The following is an 18,923-nucleotide window of genomic DNA, read 5'->3' as shown; positions in this document are numbered from 1 at the left end:
GTCTTACAAACTGATTCTTTTTTTTTATGACCGACCTTACTTTGTGCTGCATTCATTCATGACTTCAAACTGGGAATATAATATGGTTTCCTCTAATTGATCTCCGTTATAATCCCTATCATGGGAACTACAGGGCTGGCTTATACCAATATTGCGTCACTGAACACACCTAGAAAAATATGAATTATTCATAAGGGTAAAGAAAACTTATTCTCTACGTCTGTTGTCCAGCCAGAGGGATCGGTTTATTCAGGCGTAACCGTCTCCACTGGCTTTTGTCTGCATGCACTTTTTCATAGTGGTACCTATTGGGGCCGGTTGTAAGTGCACCCATTATTATGTTCATTCTACGTGGAATGCTGGTTTAACCGTTGTTTAACATGTCATTCTTCATTCTGATATAGCAGCTGTATAATTTATCGTATGAAGAGGATTGGGAAAGAGGAATATTACTTTTTGAAAATAATCGTGTATTGATGCACAGCGGAAGCGGTTGCAAGGTGGTTCAACATTCGCGATGATCGACGTGTTATCCTTACGATGCTTTCTACTGCTGATAGCAATTTATTATGGTAAGAAAATAGAATAAAATACTGCCAACTTCCAACCAAAAACTGACTTAACAAAATAATGGTTTATATTTACAGATGCACTGGACACGTTTGGTAATGTTGTCAATTTGACCAGTATTCTCACTTTGTGTACCCCAACATGCATAAAATAACAAGTAATAATTTGTATGTGAAATTTTGGATCTGGATAGGATATTCTCCAACGCTCATTAGATCCAAACGAGAAGAGTGTGTGTGCACGGTGGTCTTACCATAGAACAAGTCAGGGTGGTCTTACGACTCCTTTAAAGGTCTTATTGTTCGTGAGATGATGTCTGTGGAATCCGGGACCTAATTTCATAGAGCTGCTGATGCAGAAAGTTATTTGTAAATCTGTGAACTTTTGTTTTGTTTCTGTGCCGAAAGTGTATAATGGCTTTAAAGGGGAAGTCATTCCATACATTGTGTATGGAGATAGAGCAAAGAGTGTAAACAAAACTACGTCTCTGACACCACATAATAAGATCCAAAGAGCCCGAACTTTCTGCAGGGACGATTTGTACGTTCTTTCGAAAGATATTGTGATTCCCTGACTCTTTGTTTGGGAACTTGAATTCACACATATACCCATGCCTGTTGTACGTATATGGTAATTATGTACTGCCGTTATTTTCTCTCCGATCTGTAGGCCTAATCTTGTTTCAAAAGAACACTATTTCCGTAATCTTCGATGACAATGTGATACCGTAATGCATTGTATGTAATCAATACAACTCAACCCGGAAGACCTTGGTTTATAGAGTATATAGGGGTGCACTCCACTCCCATCATAACACACAATGCAACATGCTAAATATTAATAATTTAAAAAAAGTACACTAATAAAATAAAATGATGTAGGTCAAATTTACCTTGGCATACATTTTTAGTGGAGATAAACTTTCAAGAAATGATGCAAAATGTTCCATTAGCATTAAAGTTACATTCGCAATTCTCACTATCGAGGTTTTATGTGGTGTTCATGAACTACCTTTAAAGACACTGGACACTATTGGTAATTTTGTCAGACCAGTCTTCTCACTTGGTGTATCTCAACATTGCATGAAATAACAAACCTGTGAAATTTGAGCTCAAGTGTTCGTCGAAGTTGCGAGATAATAATGAAAGAAAAAACACCCTTGTCACACGAAGTTGTGCTTTCAGATGCTTGATTTCGAGAACTCAAAATCTAATTCTGAGGTCTCGAAATCAAATTCGTGGACAGTTACTTCTTTCTCGAAACTACGTTAGTTCAGAGGGAGCCGTTTCTCACAATGTTTTATGTTATAAACAGCTCTCAATTACTCGTTAACAAGTAAGGTTTTATGCTGACAATTATTTTGAGTAATTACCAATAGTGTCCAACGCCTTTAAGTTGATTGTAAATTGTGCAATTATTCCATTACGATTAAAGTTATGCGCAGTGCCGCGTTAGAAATACGGTTGTACCGTGCAGGTTTGGAGATACATGTACCCTAACTTTACAAAAAATGTATACATGCATTTCCTTTAAAATGTTTTGGAAAATATTTGAGTTTTATCTGAACCTATTGTTCAATATTTTTCTTTCTAAATACAATAATGAAACACACTTCAGATTGTACGATATTCCCAAACATAGTGTAATATTTATTTAATGAGATCATCGGATTAATGATGGATTATTTTTAATATCCAACTGTCAGATAAAAGCTAATAAAATTAATGTTCAATTAACCCGATTAAATTTATTCCCTATGTATATTGAGGTCGTGAATGCGATTTGCTGGATGAGCACATTCTAATTATATTTTTTTCTGTAAGTTAAAATAATTCAACAATGTTAGACCTGACAAAATTACTTGTATACTGCAAGGTCAAGTTTTAAAGGCGTATGCCTATATAGGGTCATAGATTGGTGAAAACGCAAAAACTTCATGACCGTAAAAACGTACTTCTAGTTGTCGCAGTATAAACTATTTTGAGAAAGAAATTTTCTTCGAATTGGGTTTGGATAATTTGTTCACCTATACATATTTAAATGTGCACTCTAAAGACTTCCGGGTAAAAATTGGCCGAGATTTGTCCCAGGGGGATCAGACCCATAGGGTCCCAGTGGTCAGACCCATAACTTGGTCAGTTTGACCCGGAATCCGTGTCAATGTGACCCGGAATCCGAGTCAAAATGCCCGCTTTTAGCCAAACTTCTACGTCACAATGACACGAATTCCGGGACACATTGACACGGATTCCGGGTCAGACAGACCCAGAAATGGGTCTGGCCGCCTGGGACCCAAATCCGGGTAACTCTGACCCGAGAGTTTTTAGAGAGTGAGAACAGATTCAGGCACGGGCCGTTTCCCAGATTTCTGAGGACGGGTGTCCGATCCGCCGTCTGCGAATGATGCGGCCAGAGATCGGACGTGCATGATAAAGAACAATGTTATTGTTGTTACCCGTTTCCTAAAACTGTAGCGTTTTAATCTAAACTTAAAATGTCCAAATATGTACATCCAACCTTATATGCTGTACACACCCTTGTGCTACCACAGTCGTGGTAATGGTGTCACACAATATTTACAACGAACTTATTAGATTCGACTGTTCACCTATTCTCCATCTGGCTTCCGTGACTTGCACCCGTTTACTTATTCCAAACGGCATGTTAACATGGTGGCCTTGGCCAATCCCACAATTGAATACCTGGAGGTTTATAAAAACGAAATCATAATTTTACAGGGGCCAGGTTTTGTCATATCTCTTTAGAGTGTTACTCACCCGTCAAACCTTTGTTAGCAAACGCCCATGCGACCAAGTTAAGAATAACAACACTTGATGACGCCATTCTTGTACAAACACGCGCTGGTGTATTACGATGACTCGGGCGCGCAGGGATTTTGGTGCCAGTCTGTGAAAGCTGGGTTAGCCCCCCTCCCCCCACAACAACAAACCATGGAGGAACCTCTCATTTATTCCTCCGTGAACAAACTAAGGCTTGTGGGGAACATCGCTAGACATGCAAAATAATCACCTTTGATGAAAAGTATAAAGGTTAGAAACATTATACATGGTACGTTTCGATAGCTGGCTCACGTCAGTCCATTCATTTCTTTTTTTTTGCGTCTATAGATAGCAACATATATAGGTCCATGTAGTGTTGATAAGCATTTTTGCAACTGCTAATTCTATTTTCTATTGTCATTAACGTACACCTTAATTACGTTTATTTGACAGTGGCTGCAATGTGCACGCCGAGTAACCCATGTAGAAATGGAGGAACATGTTCGAGTACAAATAATGAAAATGACTTTACGTGTATGTGCACCTCAGGCTGGACTGGTATGACATGTGGTGAGTACACATTTAGTCTCAAAACTTGCAATTTTAATTGCATAACATCTAACTTGCTTTAGCAGAAATGGGTTGGAAGCAAATAATACATTGCTTTCGACAGGTCCCTGCTAGATGTTGATTTATTTGCTAACCGAGTATTACAGTTTTAGGCCAACTAACAAAGAAACATGTATAGCGTCCCCACCAGCTTTCTTTACAGAGGCTATACCTTCTTTGTGATCTTTTGAGAAAAAAAACACATTTGAACGATCTAAGTGCCAACTCTTAGTCTCAAAACTTACTAATTGAATTGCATAACATCTAACTTGCTTAGCAGAAAAGGGTTACCAGCAAATATCTTTCGACAGGTTCCCGGATATTGCTTTGTTTCGCTAACAAAACTAAATACAGCTTTAGGCAAACTAAAAAAGAAACATGTTTAGCGTTCCCGCCAGCTTTCTTTGTTGGAGTCTGCCTTCCCTTTTTTCTCTTGTGGGAAAAAAGGACACATTTAAACGATCTAAGTAAAAAAAATAATTAAAAGACATAAATGCCATTTTCCTTCCTTTTATCCAAAAAGGCAGGACGCTAAAAATTTTGTTTTTATTTGGCTCTATGTGAAGTTCTAAACTAAAATATAAAAATGCACTTCTTCCCTTTTTCAAAAAGGCAGGACGCTAAACATTTTTTGCTCACACAAACTTGTCATTAGGGGAATAAAATTAAAATGGCTGACTGTTTAGAAAGACAAATCATGCATGGCTTATTAACACTGGCTCCTTGATCCATAATGATTAACATTAATGTACAGAAACTACTGAAGTTTGCTCATCAAACCCTTGCAAAAACGGTGGAACATGCGTGGCATCAAACTCAGGGTTCGACTGTGAGTGCACAATGAACTGGACTGGGACGGTGTGCGACGGTAAGATTGGTTTAGACGTCCAAACAACCCTTTCACATGAGAGCAGTTTCGCAAGGGTCCCTTGCTAAATTGTAACAAGAGTGTATTTTCTTACAAATTGTAAGACGCTGGATGCGTTTGATAAGCTTCCCAGGAAAGACATGGACAAAATGTTGCTTATGGGAGAATCTGGAACCATAAACTCCATCAAGTTTGCATTGGTGTAACTAGTGCCCCACCCATTTTTCGCTTAGCGTATAGGAGGAAGAGTAAATGTCCTCAAAGCGACTGTTTCATGTTTGTATCCATACAGAACAGCGAGCATCATCACCATGCCAATCCAATCCCTGTATGGACAGAGGTATGTGTACACCAGAGCAAAACAACGACTACAACTGCCAATGTGATGCGGGTTTCAGTGGAAAAAACTGTCAGAACGGCAGTCCGACGAGCAGTACGGGTAAGTGATGAGGACTATAAAAACATATCAGAGTGCCCGACTCTGAAAAGAAAAAGACACGTTCGGTATTAATAGCCCTATAAAGGACCCTTCCTCTCTGCTGTACACATATACGGAGTCCTACATATTAGGGCCCGTTTCTGGGGCGGAAAATTGTCAAAGCTTCATAACTCAAATCTTACCTGCATAGAAGGCACCAACTTCACTGTACAGTAGTATAATACGAAAGTGTAACGAGCAAAATAATTGTTAGCATAAAACTTTACTTGGGATGAGTACTGGGGAGAGGTTGATGGTAAAAAAACATTGTGAGAAACGGCTCCCTCTGAAGTGACATAGTTTTTGAGAAAGAAGTATTTTTCCACGAATTCGATTTCGAGACCACACAAGCACACAACTTCGTGTGACAAGGGTGTTTTTTCTTTCATTACTATCTCGCAACTTCGACGACCGATTGAGATCAAATTTTCACAGGTTTGTTATTTTATGTATATACAGCTACATGAGCGGAATGTTTTCAACAGAAATGGTATTTTTACTTGTTTATAATGCACTTGTTCACCATTTTAATGTAATTTTGATATGTGTACACTTCCGAACTTTTCGTAATTATCGATTAAAAAATCAGGCCCCTACCTAAAGGTTTTTTGAAAAACTAAAAACACTTCTGCCGCTGAGAGCGGGCGTCAAAGGACAATGCCGCTGACGTCATTTGTGGGAGTTTGCTTTGTAAATACATCCACGTTTGGATAACCAATTGAGTCAAAAGTCCCCCATTGGCCTAAGCAATGTTACAAACTCTTATCCCCAAATCACCTATTGTATCGTTAAAATCAAGGCAAATCAGCACCTATATCTGTGTTCAAAAACCGTAAATGACTTTATGAAATTTGTTACATTTTTTCTTTGGCAAAGCAGACAATACCACTATAATCGCCATAGCCGTTTCTGCCGGTGTGGTGTTGCTGCTGTTGCTTATAGCTATAGCCCTCGTCTGCTACGCGAGACGGTCTCGGGCTAGTCGCAATGGCACACCGCAGCAAGCCGAGAACGGACGCGAGATGGAATCACAAAAGGTAAGGTCTTTGGAGGATTTCCTTTTTTTTTTTTTTTTTACAATTTCACATGTGCCCCCCCCCCCCCCTTACCGGAATGCTTATTGTAAGCTCAAGAACCACCTTCATGTATATAGACTTGCTTTTTAACGGATCTCCTTTAAAATGTGTATATCTGTGTATATCTATGCTTGGTTGCTCAGTGATTTGTATTATCTACTTTGCCTTTGTTACATGCCCTCTCTTGCCTTAATGTATTTTGGGGGTTTAGGAGACATACGCCTTTGGCGATAGTTTATGTATTTTTTTTTACTTTTATGCTCTCCTGGGCATCCCACTGTTGTTTTACTTTGTTTTCTTAAAGACAGTGGACACTATTGGTCATTGTCAAAGATTAGTCTTCACAGTTGGTGTATCTCAACATATGCATAAAGTAACTAACCTGTGAAAATTTGAGCTCAATCGGTCCTCGAAGTTGCGAGATAATAATGAAAGAAAAAAACACCATTGTCACACGAGTTGTGTGCTTTCTGATGCTTGATTGCGAGACCTCAAATTCTAAACTTGAGGTCTCGAAATCAAATTCGTGGAAAATTACATCTTTCTCGAAATTTACGTCACTTCAGAGGGAGCTGTGTATCACAATGTTTAATACTATCAACCTCTCCCCATTATCTCGTAGCCAAGAAAGGTTTTAGGATGATAGTTATTTAGAGTAATTACCAATAGTGTCCACTGCCTTGAAATATATTTAATGTGTGCACATGTGCTTGTAAATGTGTTTGCCCGAATAAATATTATTTTTATTATCATTATTATTAAATTAATTCAATAATCAACTTGAAAATGTTTTTTCAAATTAAATAATAGTCTATCATGTTTTTAGCTGTGTTTTGCACAAAATGTTATCTTTCAATTTGGAAAAAGTCAATTCAAGTTGAACTATTACTTTTTAGAGTTGAAACCAATGGTTCTTAGTTTCGGAACCACCCCGACTCATTGGTCATTACCTGGTGTTACCGCAAACCTTTCCATATCGTATTTCCACCATGCAAAGTTTCAAATCCTACTTTTTAGTTTGTAACGAATCTACAGTTTAGTGTATAGAATCGCAAAAAAGATTTACACTTTCATCAATTATAGAGTGACGTCACAGAAGTTATTGTAATTTTCAATAATATTTGCGTTAGTTTTATAATCTGTGTTGTTTTTAAATGATACCTGTAAATGGCGGTTATCCGCTTTTGGATATAGAATAAATAGATAAAATAAATAAAATTTGCAATGGATAAAACTGAAATCGAAACTGTATATAGACCTGTTGGGGATCATGGTAGGAGTTACAAGAAAGGACAGGGTCAGAAATGAGGATGTACGAAATAAAACAAATGCCAGGGACATCATACAGGAAAAACAAAGAAATGGAGGTGGGCAGGCCACCTTGCAAGGCGCCATGACAACAGATGGACACATTGTGTTACGAAATGGACCCCAAGAACACATACGAGACGAAGAGGCAGACCAAGCAGGCGTTGGATGGACGACATCAGAGAATTCGGAACCGTTACATGGTTGCGACAAGCACAGGAAAGATCGAGGTGGAATGATGATGAAGAGGCCTAATTCCTTCTGCAGTGGAGCGACATGGGCTAGATAGATAGTATAGTTAAGTTCTGTTGATCATGACGTCACTTAAGTAGGGCGCCCTCGGCTAGAGGTTAAAAGAAAGTAGACTATTCCCCTAAGGATAACGACGGGTGTTGGCTTTATTACATGTATACACACATGTACGTTGGTTTTAACTGCGAATCTCAAAAGTAATTATTATGTACATGGGCTGAATAGTGTGACGTGAGATGTTCAGGCTTAAGAGAAGGTCGCTCATTGAACCAGCCTGTGTGCAGCGCGTGTGTGTTTTCTATTTGATTCGTCATCGGTTTTAAAGATGACGACGTGGTGACGTCATACCGGAAGACGACATCCCGTGAAGTCCATTCTCATGACAGAATCATCGTAATCCAAATCGAGGTTGGAGGGACATTAATATACCCGGGGTGCGTTCCACCTTCGCAAACGTTGACATTGTTTGCCAACAATTCAGAGTGGAACGAGTTGTGTGCTGCCTTCGTCAGCGAACATTTGCAATTATTCATAGTGTATATACCAGTTTTCCTAAATCTGTTTACTTGAAGTATATACTGTATTTTTGTGAACGTTATTGTCTTGTATATTGGCCGATGAAACAATTATAACACTTATACTAATAATGTTCTTCTAAGGTGTTGGTGTTTGGTTTTAAAATGGCGGGAAAGAATACGACAAGCAGACGATATTAGTTTCTTGTCTCCAAGCACAGGAAAGATCGAGGTGGAATGATGATGAAGAGGCCTAATTCCTTCTGCAGTGGAGCGACATGGGCTAGATAGATAGTATAGTTAAGTTCTGTTGATCATGACGTCACTTAAGTAGGGCGCCCTCGGCTAGAGGTTAAAAGAAAGTAGACTATTCCCCTAAGGATAACGACGGGTGTTGGCTTTATTACATGTATACACACATGTACGTTGGTTTTAACTGCGAATCTCAAAAGTAATTATTATGTACATGGGCTGAATAGTGTGACGTGAGATGTTCAGGCTTAAGAGAAGGTCGCTCATTGAACCAGCCTGTGTGCAGCGCGTGTGTGTTTTCTATTTGATTCGTCATCGGTTTTAAAGATGACGACGTGGTGACGTCATACCGGAAGACGACATCCCGTGAAGTCCATTCTCATGACAGAATCATCGTAATCCAAATCGAGGTTGGAGGGACATTAATATACCCGGGGTGCGTTCCACCTTCGCAAACGTTGACATTGTTTGCCAACAATTCAGAGTGGAACGAGTTGTGTGCTGCCTTCGTCAGCGAACATTTGCAATTATTCATAGTGTATATACCAGTTTTCCTAAATCTGTTTACTTGAAGTATATACTGTATTTTTGTGAACGTTATTGTCTTGTATATTGGCCGATGAAACAATTATAACACTTATACTAATAATGTTCTTCTAAGGTGTTGGTGTTTGGTTTTAAAATGGCGGGAAAGAATACGACAAGCAGACGATATTAGTTTCTTGTCTCCAATTAATAATCATAGTGTTCATCATGGTGTTACCGCAAACCTATTTGGATAATTTTCCGCACCTCGCCACCCCCTTTTCACTAATTTTTACAAAAATAGGATATGTCATTGAGTAAGAGGTAAATTAGATACTATAATATTTCATATCGAATGAAAATGTGATGGCGTGAAAACGGAAACTTTTCCACCTATTAATTAAGTATGGGTGTCTTTGCGCTTTTCAGCATCGCCAGGCAAACACGTATATAAACCCACCACCAACCGGTAACAAGTCCGAGTTTCCCCGGGACATGTTACACCTCTTTGGGATCATAGGTAGTGGGTCTTTTGCTGTGGTCTACAAAGCCGAAGCTGAAGGATTGGTACAAAGGGGAGTTAATACTACTGTAGCCGTGAAGATGCTGAAAGGTAAGTTCGCTCTTTCATAGACCTTTCATGGTGCAGCCGTCTTGAATTTCTACCATCTATCAATGTTACCAAATCGAGGCTGGAAGAACAAAATAGTCTGGTTCCTATTTGCGAAATGATTATTAGCATCCATTATTGTTATTCGATATGTTAAGTTTCTACTGGAGCATTTCAAGGGCACCAATGTAGTTATGGAGGCACGCGCCTTCGTTGTCTCAGTGAAGTATACAAAGGATGCAACATTTCAGACTTATTTTCTGAATCAGACTTTTCTGTGGTGACAAAAAATGCTGATTCTTTCCCGAAAAAATAAGTCCTGTTTTTTTTTTTGTTTTTTTTTACCTTTTTTTTTTCATGTCATACATTGTGTATGTCACACATTGTGTGCTTTAATTTTTATTTCCTTCGTGTTGTTAATAGATACAGCTACGCCAACGGACAAAAGTGACTTCAAGAAAGAGCTGGATCTGTACATGTCGCTGGAGCCACACCCTAATGTCGTCTCAATGTTAGGCTGCTGTACAGAGAGAGGTAGGTACTATCAATTTCGACTAGGACTCGACTTCACAAAGAGTTAGGACTAGTCCTAACTTAGGACTAGTTCTGAAGGAGATATTAAAAACGTGTGGCGAGTCCTGAGTTAAAACGAGTAACTTATCCTAACTCGAGATAAGACTAGTCTTAACTCTCAGTGAACTGCACCCCTGGACTCGATTTCAAGATAAAGTAAATTTCAGTTTTGTGATGAACTTGGAAAGTGGGGCTCACTTTCCAATAGATAAAGTCTTTAAAAAAAGGTAAAACGTTACAAGTTTTAAACCCAGTGAAATCCCACTGTAAAAAACACAATGTTTCCTTTTACCTTTCCTTTTTTTGCCAAGTTCAGCCTTCAGAGGTAAATGCACTGCCAGACACAGGGCGAGCCCTTTCTCTTTAATAGAACAGTGGGGACTTTGGTCTTTTGTGTAATTTTTTGTTTTTACAATACACGCACCTCCGGCTTTATGTCCCTCCCGAAGGAAGCAGTAATAATGGTTAAGTCGTGTGTGATATTCTTCCTTATCCTATACACTATAGTTTGTTCTCCGATTTTTTTTTGCCATTTGAAAAATCTGATTTTGTTTATTATTAAATAGCCTGAAATTAGAGCCTACACCATGTGTACAAGTAGTTCAACCCTTGCACTTGATGGATTATCCTACATTTTTCCCAAGAACTAAATAAGTTAATATAATTCCTGTTAAGTGCCTTGCTTAAGAGAACAACAAGTGTCAAGACACGGTCTCGAACCCACACTCTGCTGATCTGAAACACCAGAGCTTCAACTCGGTGCTATATGCCACAAAATGCATGTAATAAGTGCCCCGTTTGACACATCTGTATTTTTGATGTATATTTCCAGAACCATCTTACATTCTACTGGAGTACGTTCCACACGGCAACATGCAGACCTACCTGAGGCACATCAGGACTGGTTCCGAGGCTGCTTACCAGAATAAGGCCGAGTTCAATAAAGATAACCTCACCCCTACGGAGATCTTAACCTTCGCCTGTCAGGTAACACGTGGTATGGAGTACTTGGCGTCCAAACAGGTAGGTCTATACTCTCTTAATACAAACAAAATGAAAAAAACACTCGTTTGTCCGCCATACCACTCTTGCAAAGAGCCGCCATGGCAGACAACTCTTTTAAGAGTGAAAGTCGGGTGCTTTCAACTCGATTTAGAGTGAAGTTCGTTCCAATTTAACCCCAAAAGAGTGATACAGATTTGACTTTCACTCTCAAAAGAGGGAAAATGACACCACTCGGACAAGAGAGTTTTCACTCCTTTACATTTAGAGAGTACGCTAACAGTCTTGGTCAGAATTCACTCGAGAAGGGTCCACAACTATGTGTTTATATAACTCATTTCAAACGATGAAACCTACCTGTACTATTTTGTATATACATGTACATAATGAGTAGGGTAATAGTATGCACATAATGAATGTTTATGAGTGCAATGGTGCGAATATGTTCATGAGTTGAAAGATGGAATGTTCTATTCAACGAGGCGGAGCCGAGTTGAATGGAACATTCCAGCTTTCAACGAATGAACATATTCGCACCATTGCACGAATGAAAAACATTCATTATTTGTTTTATATAACATCCAAGTAGAACTTTGTCATTTTGATTGAAAGAAACAACTTTCAAAACAAACAATTTCAACTGTAGAAGCCGAATGCTAGTAATTTTACTATGCCTTCTTGCAGTAACACCTGCTGCGTTACCAAAGACACGCGCACGCAGTGATGTTTTTACTCAGCTTTTTCGTTCCATCCGAAAAGTACCATTGCACGCTGGCAGCGTGCCAGCGTGCAATGGTACTTTTCGGATGGAACGAAAAAGCACGGCGAGTGACTCAGCGTGCAATGGTACTTTTATTTGCTATCACGTGACGGACAATCCTCCAATCAAATGGCAAGGATCTGCTTGGGTGTTATATAAATGGCCTTAGCCTTCGATCTAAACCGGACCTTTTTCAGAGACAAGTACAAACAAATACATTTCCATTTATTAAAAATGGATGGATTAAGGGAATGATCCAGAAAAAAAGCGGGAAAATTAAAGCCAATCAAAGTTTCTATTTCAGAAACAATTGGTGTCAGTTAACCAATAGGAGTAAAGTGGTGAGGGAAAAGGATGTTCAGTATGAAAGTATACTATTTTGTTCATTATATAATATTTTGAGAAGAGTATGAACTTAATGTTGGCTTAACAAAAAATCCAAACCCCAAAACGACAGAGCACGACGCGCGCATCTAATATGCTAATTTTTACACCCCAGTTGTTTGCAGTGTTTCAACAAGTTCTTATATATCGCATTTTACAATAAATGTCTCAATGCGCTTTACATTTGATAGAGCCCAGGTCATTGGGCCAAAAACATTATCAGCATCCTTCGTCTTCAAAAAGGTGACTACAAGTTTCCTCCAACTATGACGATCTTGGGCAATTGTCGCCATTTGGTTTGCTCACAGCCTTTATTATAACAAAATGTCCCGTACTTTATTTCCAGTGCATTCATCGCGATTTAGCCACCCGTAACATTCTCCTAGGAGACGGCCTAGTGTGCAAGGTGGCGGACTTCGGCTTGGCTCGGGATATAGCTGAGAAAAACCAATACGAAATGCAATCACGGGTAAGATAACAACTATCAAGGAAACATCAGAATTGTTTCTGGCTGTGTAAGCACGTTATGTAATCAACCATATACAATAACTGACAAACCTGTAGAAATTTGAGATCGATCGGCCATCTGGGTCACAGAAATAATAATACACCGATAACACATATTGCATGACTTTGATTAAAAATAAGAATGAATACAAAGCTCACTGAGCGATAAATTTCAAACGGGAAATTAGTTTAATTATTTCCCACCATTTATGACATTTCAGACCTAATTATTTTAAGATGTTTTCTTTCATCCTCATCATTGGAAGTGTAAATTAATATATCAATGCAAAAAATGGTTAATGGCCTGACGTTTTGACCCTAGCAGAGTCTTTCTCGAAGGAAAATAAAATGAATAAAACAGGAAAACAGCTGTTAGTTATTACACATTACATTATTTGATTTACTAACTTGGTCTAATTATAACTATCTAGGGACGGGTACCAGTTCGGTGGATGGCTCCCGAGTCACTGATCAATAACATGTATACATCAAAGAGTGACGTATGGTCGTTCGGCGTTCTGCTATGGGAACTTGTAACCCTAGGTAAGCGATAGTCACAGAACCCTGTATACCAATATTGGTTGTACCATGGTTGTACTAAATGTGTGTCTGTAGGGAACAAAAGCATCTCACAAGTAACCGTATACCTGAAGTGTTGTTACTAAGTTGCTGCTTAGTATTGAATTAGTGTCTACCTATCATACCACACTAATGTTGTACTGAAAGGAACACGTTGCCTTGGATCGGACGAGTTGGTCTATAAAAAGCGTTTGTAACCGTTTTTTATAAAATGCACATGGTTGGAAAGATATTTTAAAAGTATAATACAATGATCCACACAGAATTGCCTCAAAACTGCGTGGTTTTTCTTTTACTGTGCGAACTAACACGGTCGGCCATTTGTGGGAGTCAAAAATTTGACTCCCATAAATGGCCGACAGTGTTAGTCGACGAGGTACAACGAAAACCACGCAATTTCGAGGCATGTTTGTGTGGGTCATTGTATTCTACTTTTAAAACATCTTTCCAACCATGTGCATTTTATAAAAAAAACGGTTACAGACGCTTTTTATAGACCAACTCGTCCGATCCAAGGCAACGTGTTCCTTTAACATTCGACATAATGTGCATTATTGTATTGAATGACAGCATTTAAATAAATATTGCTGGGGAAAAAAAACAACAACAAAACCCAGACATACTTCGTCAATGTATACTCAGTTTGCGGGAACACCGTGTGTATAGACGATGTGACCTATGTTTACATTCAAACCGCCCTCTGTTGACAAAACACTGCATACGTCATGTTTCGCCGGGCACTGAGTTGCGTAGTCATACTAAGATTGCGTACACTTTCTAGCTGGCTGCCAAAACACAAAGGTTTTGCACGGCGGTATGCGCGCGAATCATGTTATGGTTTTCGTGTGACGTCAGAGGTCACATCGTCTATATACTTTGTTGTAAGTCAACCGACGATGATGTCACCAATTGCCATGTGTCTATGCCACACTTTTTTTTTTATTTGAAACTTTCCCATGAGCTTTATAGCATTTTTGGTCAAGGCATTTGTAGCGTAAACAGCGGAAAGACTTTGCCACTCGCGTGCGTGGTCTCTCTTTCGAGTCGCTTGGGATCGCGGCTCTTCAAGCCACACAAAGGCCTTGACAAAACGCTAGTTGTTTCCATGTTCTATGCTTTTTTTTTTTTGTATAAGGATCGCATCCCTACCCTGGCATGTCTTCCCAGAAGGTGATTACTGAACTCCAGAAAGGCTACAGACTACCGAAGCCATTACACTGCGGTGATGATATGTAAGATTGCTCCTCAATGTCTATTTTATACACCCCTAGACTGATACAATAACAAATTCTTATATTATAGTGAATTTCACAATAACCGTATCAATGGCCAATAACATCCCTTTTTAATGTTTCTCAGCTCCCTGGGGAGTATACAGACCTGAGCTGCCAATAAGGCGCTTGTGGCTTTTTCATTCACAATATCAACCTCTACCCTCGCAGGTACCCATTTACCCATGGGTGAAGAGAAGCAATTATAGTAAAGTATCTTGCTTAAAGTCACCTGGAAGTGGTATTTTTTCAAAATAAAGCTTTTGTCACTAATATATGTGTTTTGATGAGTGGAATGTGAATAAACAGTTAACTAAGGTTTAAAAAAATCAGTTCTTATGTTATTTACAAATTTAAGAGTAGACCCCGACCCGCCGAGAGGGCACTGTTCGTGACGTCAATCGAGGCAGACTTTGCCTGTAATGCGTAGAGTAAACACAATTGCAAAGTACATGTACGGACCAAGTCGTGAGTTTGTACGTTTCAAAAAAATATTTGTTTTGTTTTCTTCCGGCAATGCCGACCAGGTGTATTGCTGCTGAATGCAGAAAAACACTTTTTGAAACGTACCAACTCACGACTTGGACGTACATGTACTTTGCACGTGTGTTTACTATACGCATTGCAGGCAAAGTCTGCCTCGATTGACGTCACAAAAGGGGTAAGCGGAGTCAGCCCCCAAACAACTTTATATATTTTTTAAACATATAAATCGTGACAAACAATTACTAAAAAAAATTGTTTTATTGTTCGTAAGCATATACCCTTATGTTTGAAAGAAAAGAAAATTCTATTTCCAGGTGACTTTAATGACACAGGTGTCGAACCCACACTCTGCCATGGTTACTTAATAGCACCAGAACTTGAATTTGATGCTCTATACCACTCGGCCATGACACTCTGCAAAGACTTGCTTTTCAGAACCAGTGATTTGATTGGTCTGCTGAGGACGTGGGTGCAGCTGTCAAACATCACCTCAGACAATAATTTGTTGCCGGATGTCTGTTTTGATTTTCGTTATCGATTTGTGTTATTGACATTATCCCGTTGTTATTTTTGCTTCTACGTAACATAAGTTCTGTTGTTTTAGTCATACATTGTGCATTTTCTTAATGTTATTTTTTGTGTGAAGTGCCTTTGGCGCCTCTTGTTGACAGATTCTGCATAAGATATTTAATATCATTATTTGATGCAATTATCCGTGAGTGGAAGAGAGTCACTTGTATGTATTTTGTAATTGTTTTGCCAGATACAAAATAATGATGGATTGTTGGAAGGAGAAATCCAGCGAGCGACCGGACTTCACGAAGCTGCACTCCAAGCTAGATATACTACTGACAGATGCAACGGTTTGTATTATATTAAAGACACTGGACACTATTTGGTTATTGTCAAAGACCAGTCTTTTCACTTGGTGTATCTCAACATATTATGCATAAAATAACAAACCTGTGAAAATTTGAGTTCAATTGGTTGTCGAAGTTGCGAGATAAACATGAAAGAAAAACACCCTTGTCGCACAAAGTTGTGTGGTTTCAGCAGATGCTTGATTTCGAGACCTCAAATTCAAAATCTGAGGTCTCGAAATCAAATTCGTGGAAAATTACTTCTTTCTTGAAAACTACAATACTTCAGAGGGAGCCGTTTCTCACAATGTTTTATACAATCAACCTCTCCCCATTACTCATTACCAAGTAAGGTTGTTTTGATGATAATTATTTTGAGTAATTACCAATAGTGTCCACTGACTTTAATACAAAAAGTCCCTTTTCCACTGTAAGGGGGTGGGCTGGCTGATGCATAAATATTGCCCAATGGGGACTTTTAGGACGCTAGGTACGTGGCAGTAGACTAACCGTCCATGTAAATAATTAGGCTGCAGTTCACCGATGTTTAAAGAGGGCCATAATTAGAGCTCAACAAGGTGGGCTAAAAACCTACGTGTTGTCAGGAATGTGCACATGCTCAGATCTACAGTACACAATGGAAAGTTTCTGGTAAGTCTGCTGCCACCAAGCGTTCCAAAGTTCACCAACATTCTTTTATTTGTTCCTCTTGTGATCAACACTACATGTAAAGAGTAGCATTTTTTACAAAACGTAAATTTTAATTTGTTTCAGCCTCTAGTCTGCTTTCATTTGAATGTTTTCCAGACTATAAATATAAGTTTGCTGCCACCTAGCGTTCCAAAGAATCCCATTCACCAACATTCTCATTAAACATTATCTTTCAGAATATTTGCAAAGTAAGTGTTTTCATTTGTGTTTTTTTTCCAGGGATATCTGGAGATGGCGAGTCTCAACAAAGATGATTACGTCTACCTCGAACCTGATCAGCAAAGCAGCTCAGAATCAGAATAAATTCAACTTTATGTTTACAGTCTGTATAAAGCATATACCCAACATCTAGGGGACGAGAGTGGACTTGGTTATTACATAAAATAATTGTTAGCGTAAACACTAAGTTGGCAACGACAATGGACAGCTGTTGATAGTATACAACATTGTGAGAAACGGCACCCTCTGAAGTAAAATATTTGTATCTGAAAACGGCTTCAAGCCTGAAGCGTTTTATTCTGGAATCTCAACGCACATTAGTGCAACGTCAAGGGCGTTTTAATTTGTCTTTTGTTTTTCTCTTGTAGTTTCCATGACAACCAATTGAGTCAACATTTTTACGGATTTGTTATTTTAGCGATATGTTGGTTTTCAACATACTGGGGAGATTACTGGTCTTTGACAATAGCAAAAGGTGTCAAGTGCATATAATTATAAAAGTAATCTTTTACATCAAATAATTTTAAATTGAATTTTAAAGTGCTGAAATATGTATTTAAAATATAATTTCTGGTTTTAAAAGAAAATTTAAGTTTCCTATTTTTACAAGATGTTCAGTTAGTTGTTGTCACTAGTTAAAGTGGAACTGTCCCATTTTTTAGTTTTTAGTGTAGCGTCGTGAATATCAATTAGCACAGCTCATGATGTTTTGTACATAATTATTTTTGATATTATCTCATTGTATTAAATGTAAAACAATTGTATGGGATCGTGTTTACTTTCTAGATTAATCTTTAACAAGACTTCCAGTGACGCTAGGTGGCGGCAGACTAGACGAACTGCCATTTCTCTTAGGCCCTTTCTTTGAATCCATGGCTTCGGCTTTGGATTCGGCTTCAGTCTCCGTCCTCTCGTCTGAAGCACTGAGCGCGTACACGCAAGGCATTGTCAAAACAACTGCGGGGCAAAGCTATATAGACTGAGCTGAAACTGGAGCCGAAGCCGTAGTTTTGGACAAGGGGCCTTAGAATGGCGCGCGTGCTCTGAGCGACGTAGCTCAAAGGTTCTGGTCTGTCTGCTGCCACCTACCGTTTCGTTCTGAAGCCTCAAATAATTTCTGTGATCTTTTTAAATACTATGCACATATAGAAGCATATAAAATAAAATATCAATTGTATACAGGAATACATTTGCGAACTTCTTTCGGAGTCAATTGTTAATTGTAAGGTCTTCTGTTATACAGATTTTGAGAAAATAGAGTTAGCTGCAGACTCAAAGGACCTATAGTGAGAAATGCTCCCATAGCAAATGACCTGACACTTCGACCCTGCATCCATGCAGTGAATATCTTTCTCGAAGACTGAAATGACAACACAACAAACATGAGCAAGGTAACTATAAAGTGTAACATTTAAGCAGTGAAGTGGAAATACATGATCATTCATTTAGCTTCGATGATTTTTTCACCCCCAAAGCGGGCAAAAATCACGAGTGACATTGCAAGCAGGAGTATGCCAATAACTGTTGTGCAAATTAGGGTTGTTTTTTTTTTTTTACTTTTTTTTATCACTTTTAATAACCACTAAAGATCATACCAGAATCGTCCACAATATGCCGGTTTACGGCACAGCTCCTGAGTGAGTCACTATAAATGTCAAAATGTCATGACGTCACATTAACACACCAATTGAGGTGGGGATAGATGGATTGCACAAGGCGTCATCATCG

The 18,923-nt window shown here is 38.8% G+C and overlaps 1 protein-coding gene across 3 annotated transcripts; it reads left to right on the top strand.

Annotated features, from left to right (window-relative positions):
• The first annotated feature begins 313 nt into the window (after positions 1 to 313).
• Positions 314 to 18,372, top strand: LOC117301660 (tyrosine kinase receptor Cad96Ca-like). Of its 3 annotated transcripts, none has more exons than XM_033785684.1 (13): positions 314 to 572; positions 3,804 to 3,920; positions 4,714 to 4,827; positions 5,120 to 5,266; positions 6,185 to 6,342; positions 9,663 to 9,846; positions 10,267 to 10,377; positions 11,249 to 11,439; positions 12,909 to 13,031; positions 13,501 to 13,612; positions 14,784 to 14,880; positions 16,169 to 16,268; positions 17,196 to 18,372. In XM_033785684.1, exons 1-13 carry the CDS (start codon positions 518 to 520, stop codon positions 17,277 to 17,279), a joined length of 1,593 nt encoding a protein of 530 aa, XP_033641575.1. In that variant the 5' UTR covers positions 314 to 517; the 3' UTR covers positions 17,280 to 18,372. The 3 variants fall into 3 exon arrangements, with proteins under 3 accessions (XP_033641575.1, XP_033641577.1, XP_033641576.1); XM_033785685.1 differs by lacking the exon at positions 314 to 572 and adding an exon at positions 3,541 to 3,620; XM_033785686.1 differs by lacking the exon at positions 4,714 to 4,827.
• The last annotated feature ends 551 nt before the right edge of the window (positions 18,373 to 18,923 follow it).

This window comes from Asterias rubens, chromosome 17 (genome assembly GCF_902459465.1).
Source record: "Asterias rubens chromosome 17, eAstRub1.3, whole genome shotgun sequence".
NCBI lineage: Eukaryota > Metazoa > Echinodermata > Asteroidea > Forcipulatida > Asteriidae > Asterias > Asterias rubens.
This window is presented reverse-complemented; position numbering and strand designations above follow the sequence as displayed.

Excerpts from the sequence above, each read along its gene's own strand:
- LOC117301660 (XM_033785684.1), top strand. The coding sequence starts at position 518 with ATGATCGACGTGTTATCCTTACGATGCTTTCTACTGCTGATAGCAATT. Across the intron at positions 6,343-9,662 it reads GCGAGATGGAATCACAAAAG|CATCGCCAGGCAAACACGTA; the intron begins GTAAGGTCTTTG and ends TGCGCTTTTCAG. Across the intron at positions 9,847-10,266 it reads AGCCGTGAAGATGCTGAAAG|ATACAGCTACGCCAACGGAC; the intron begins GTAAGTTCGCTC and ends TGTTGTTAATAG.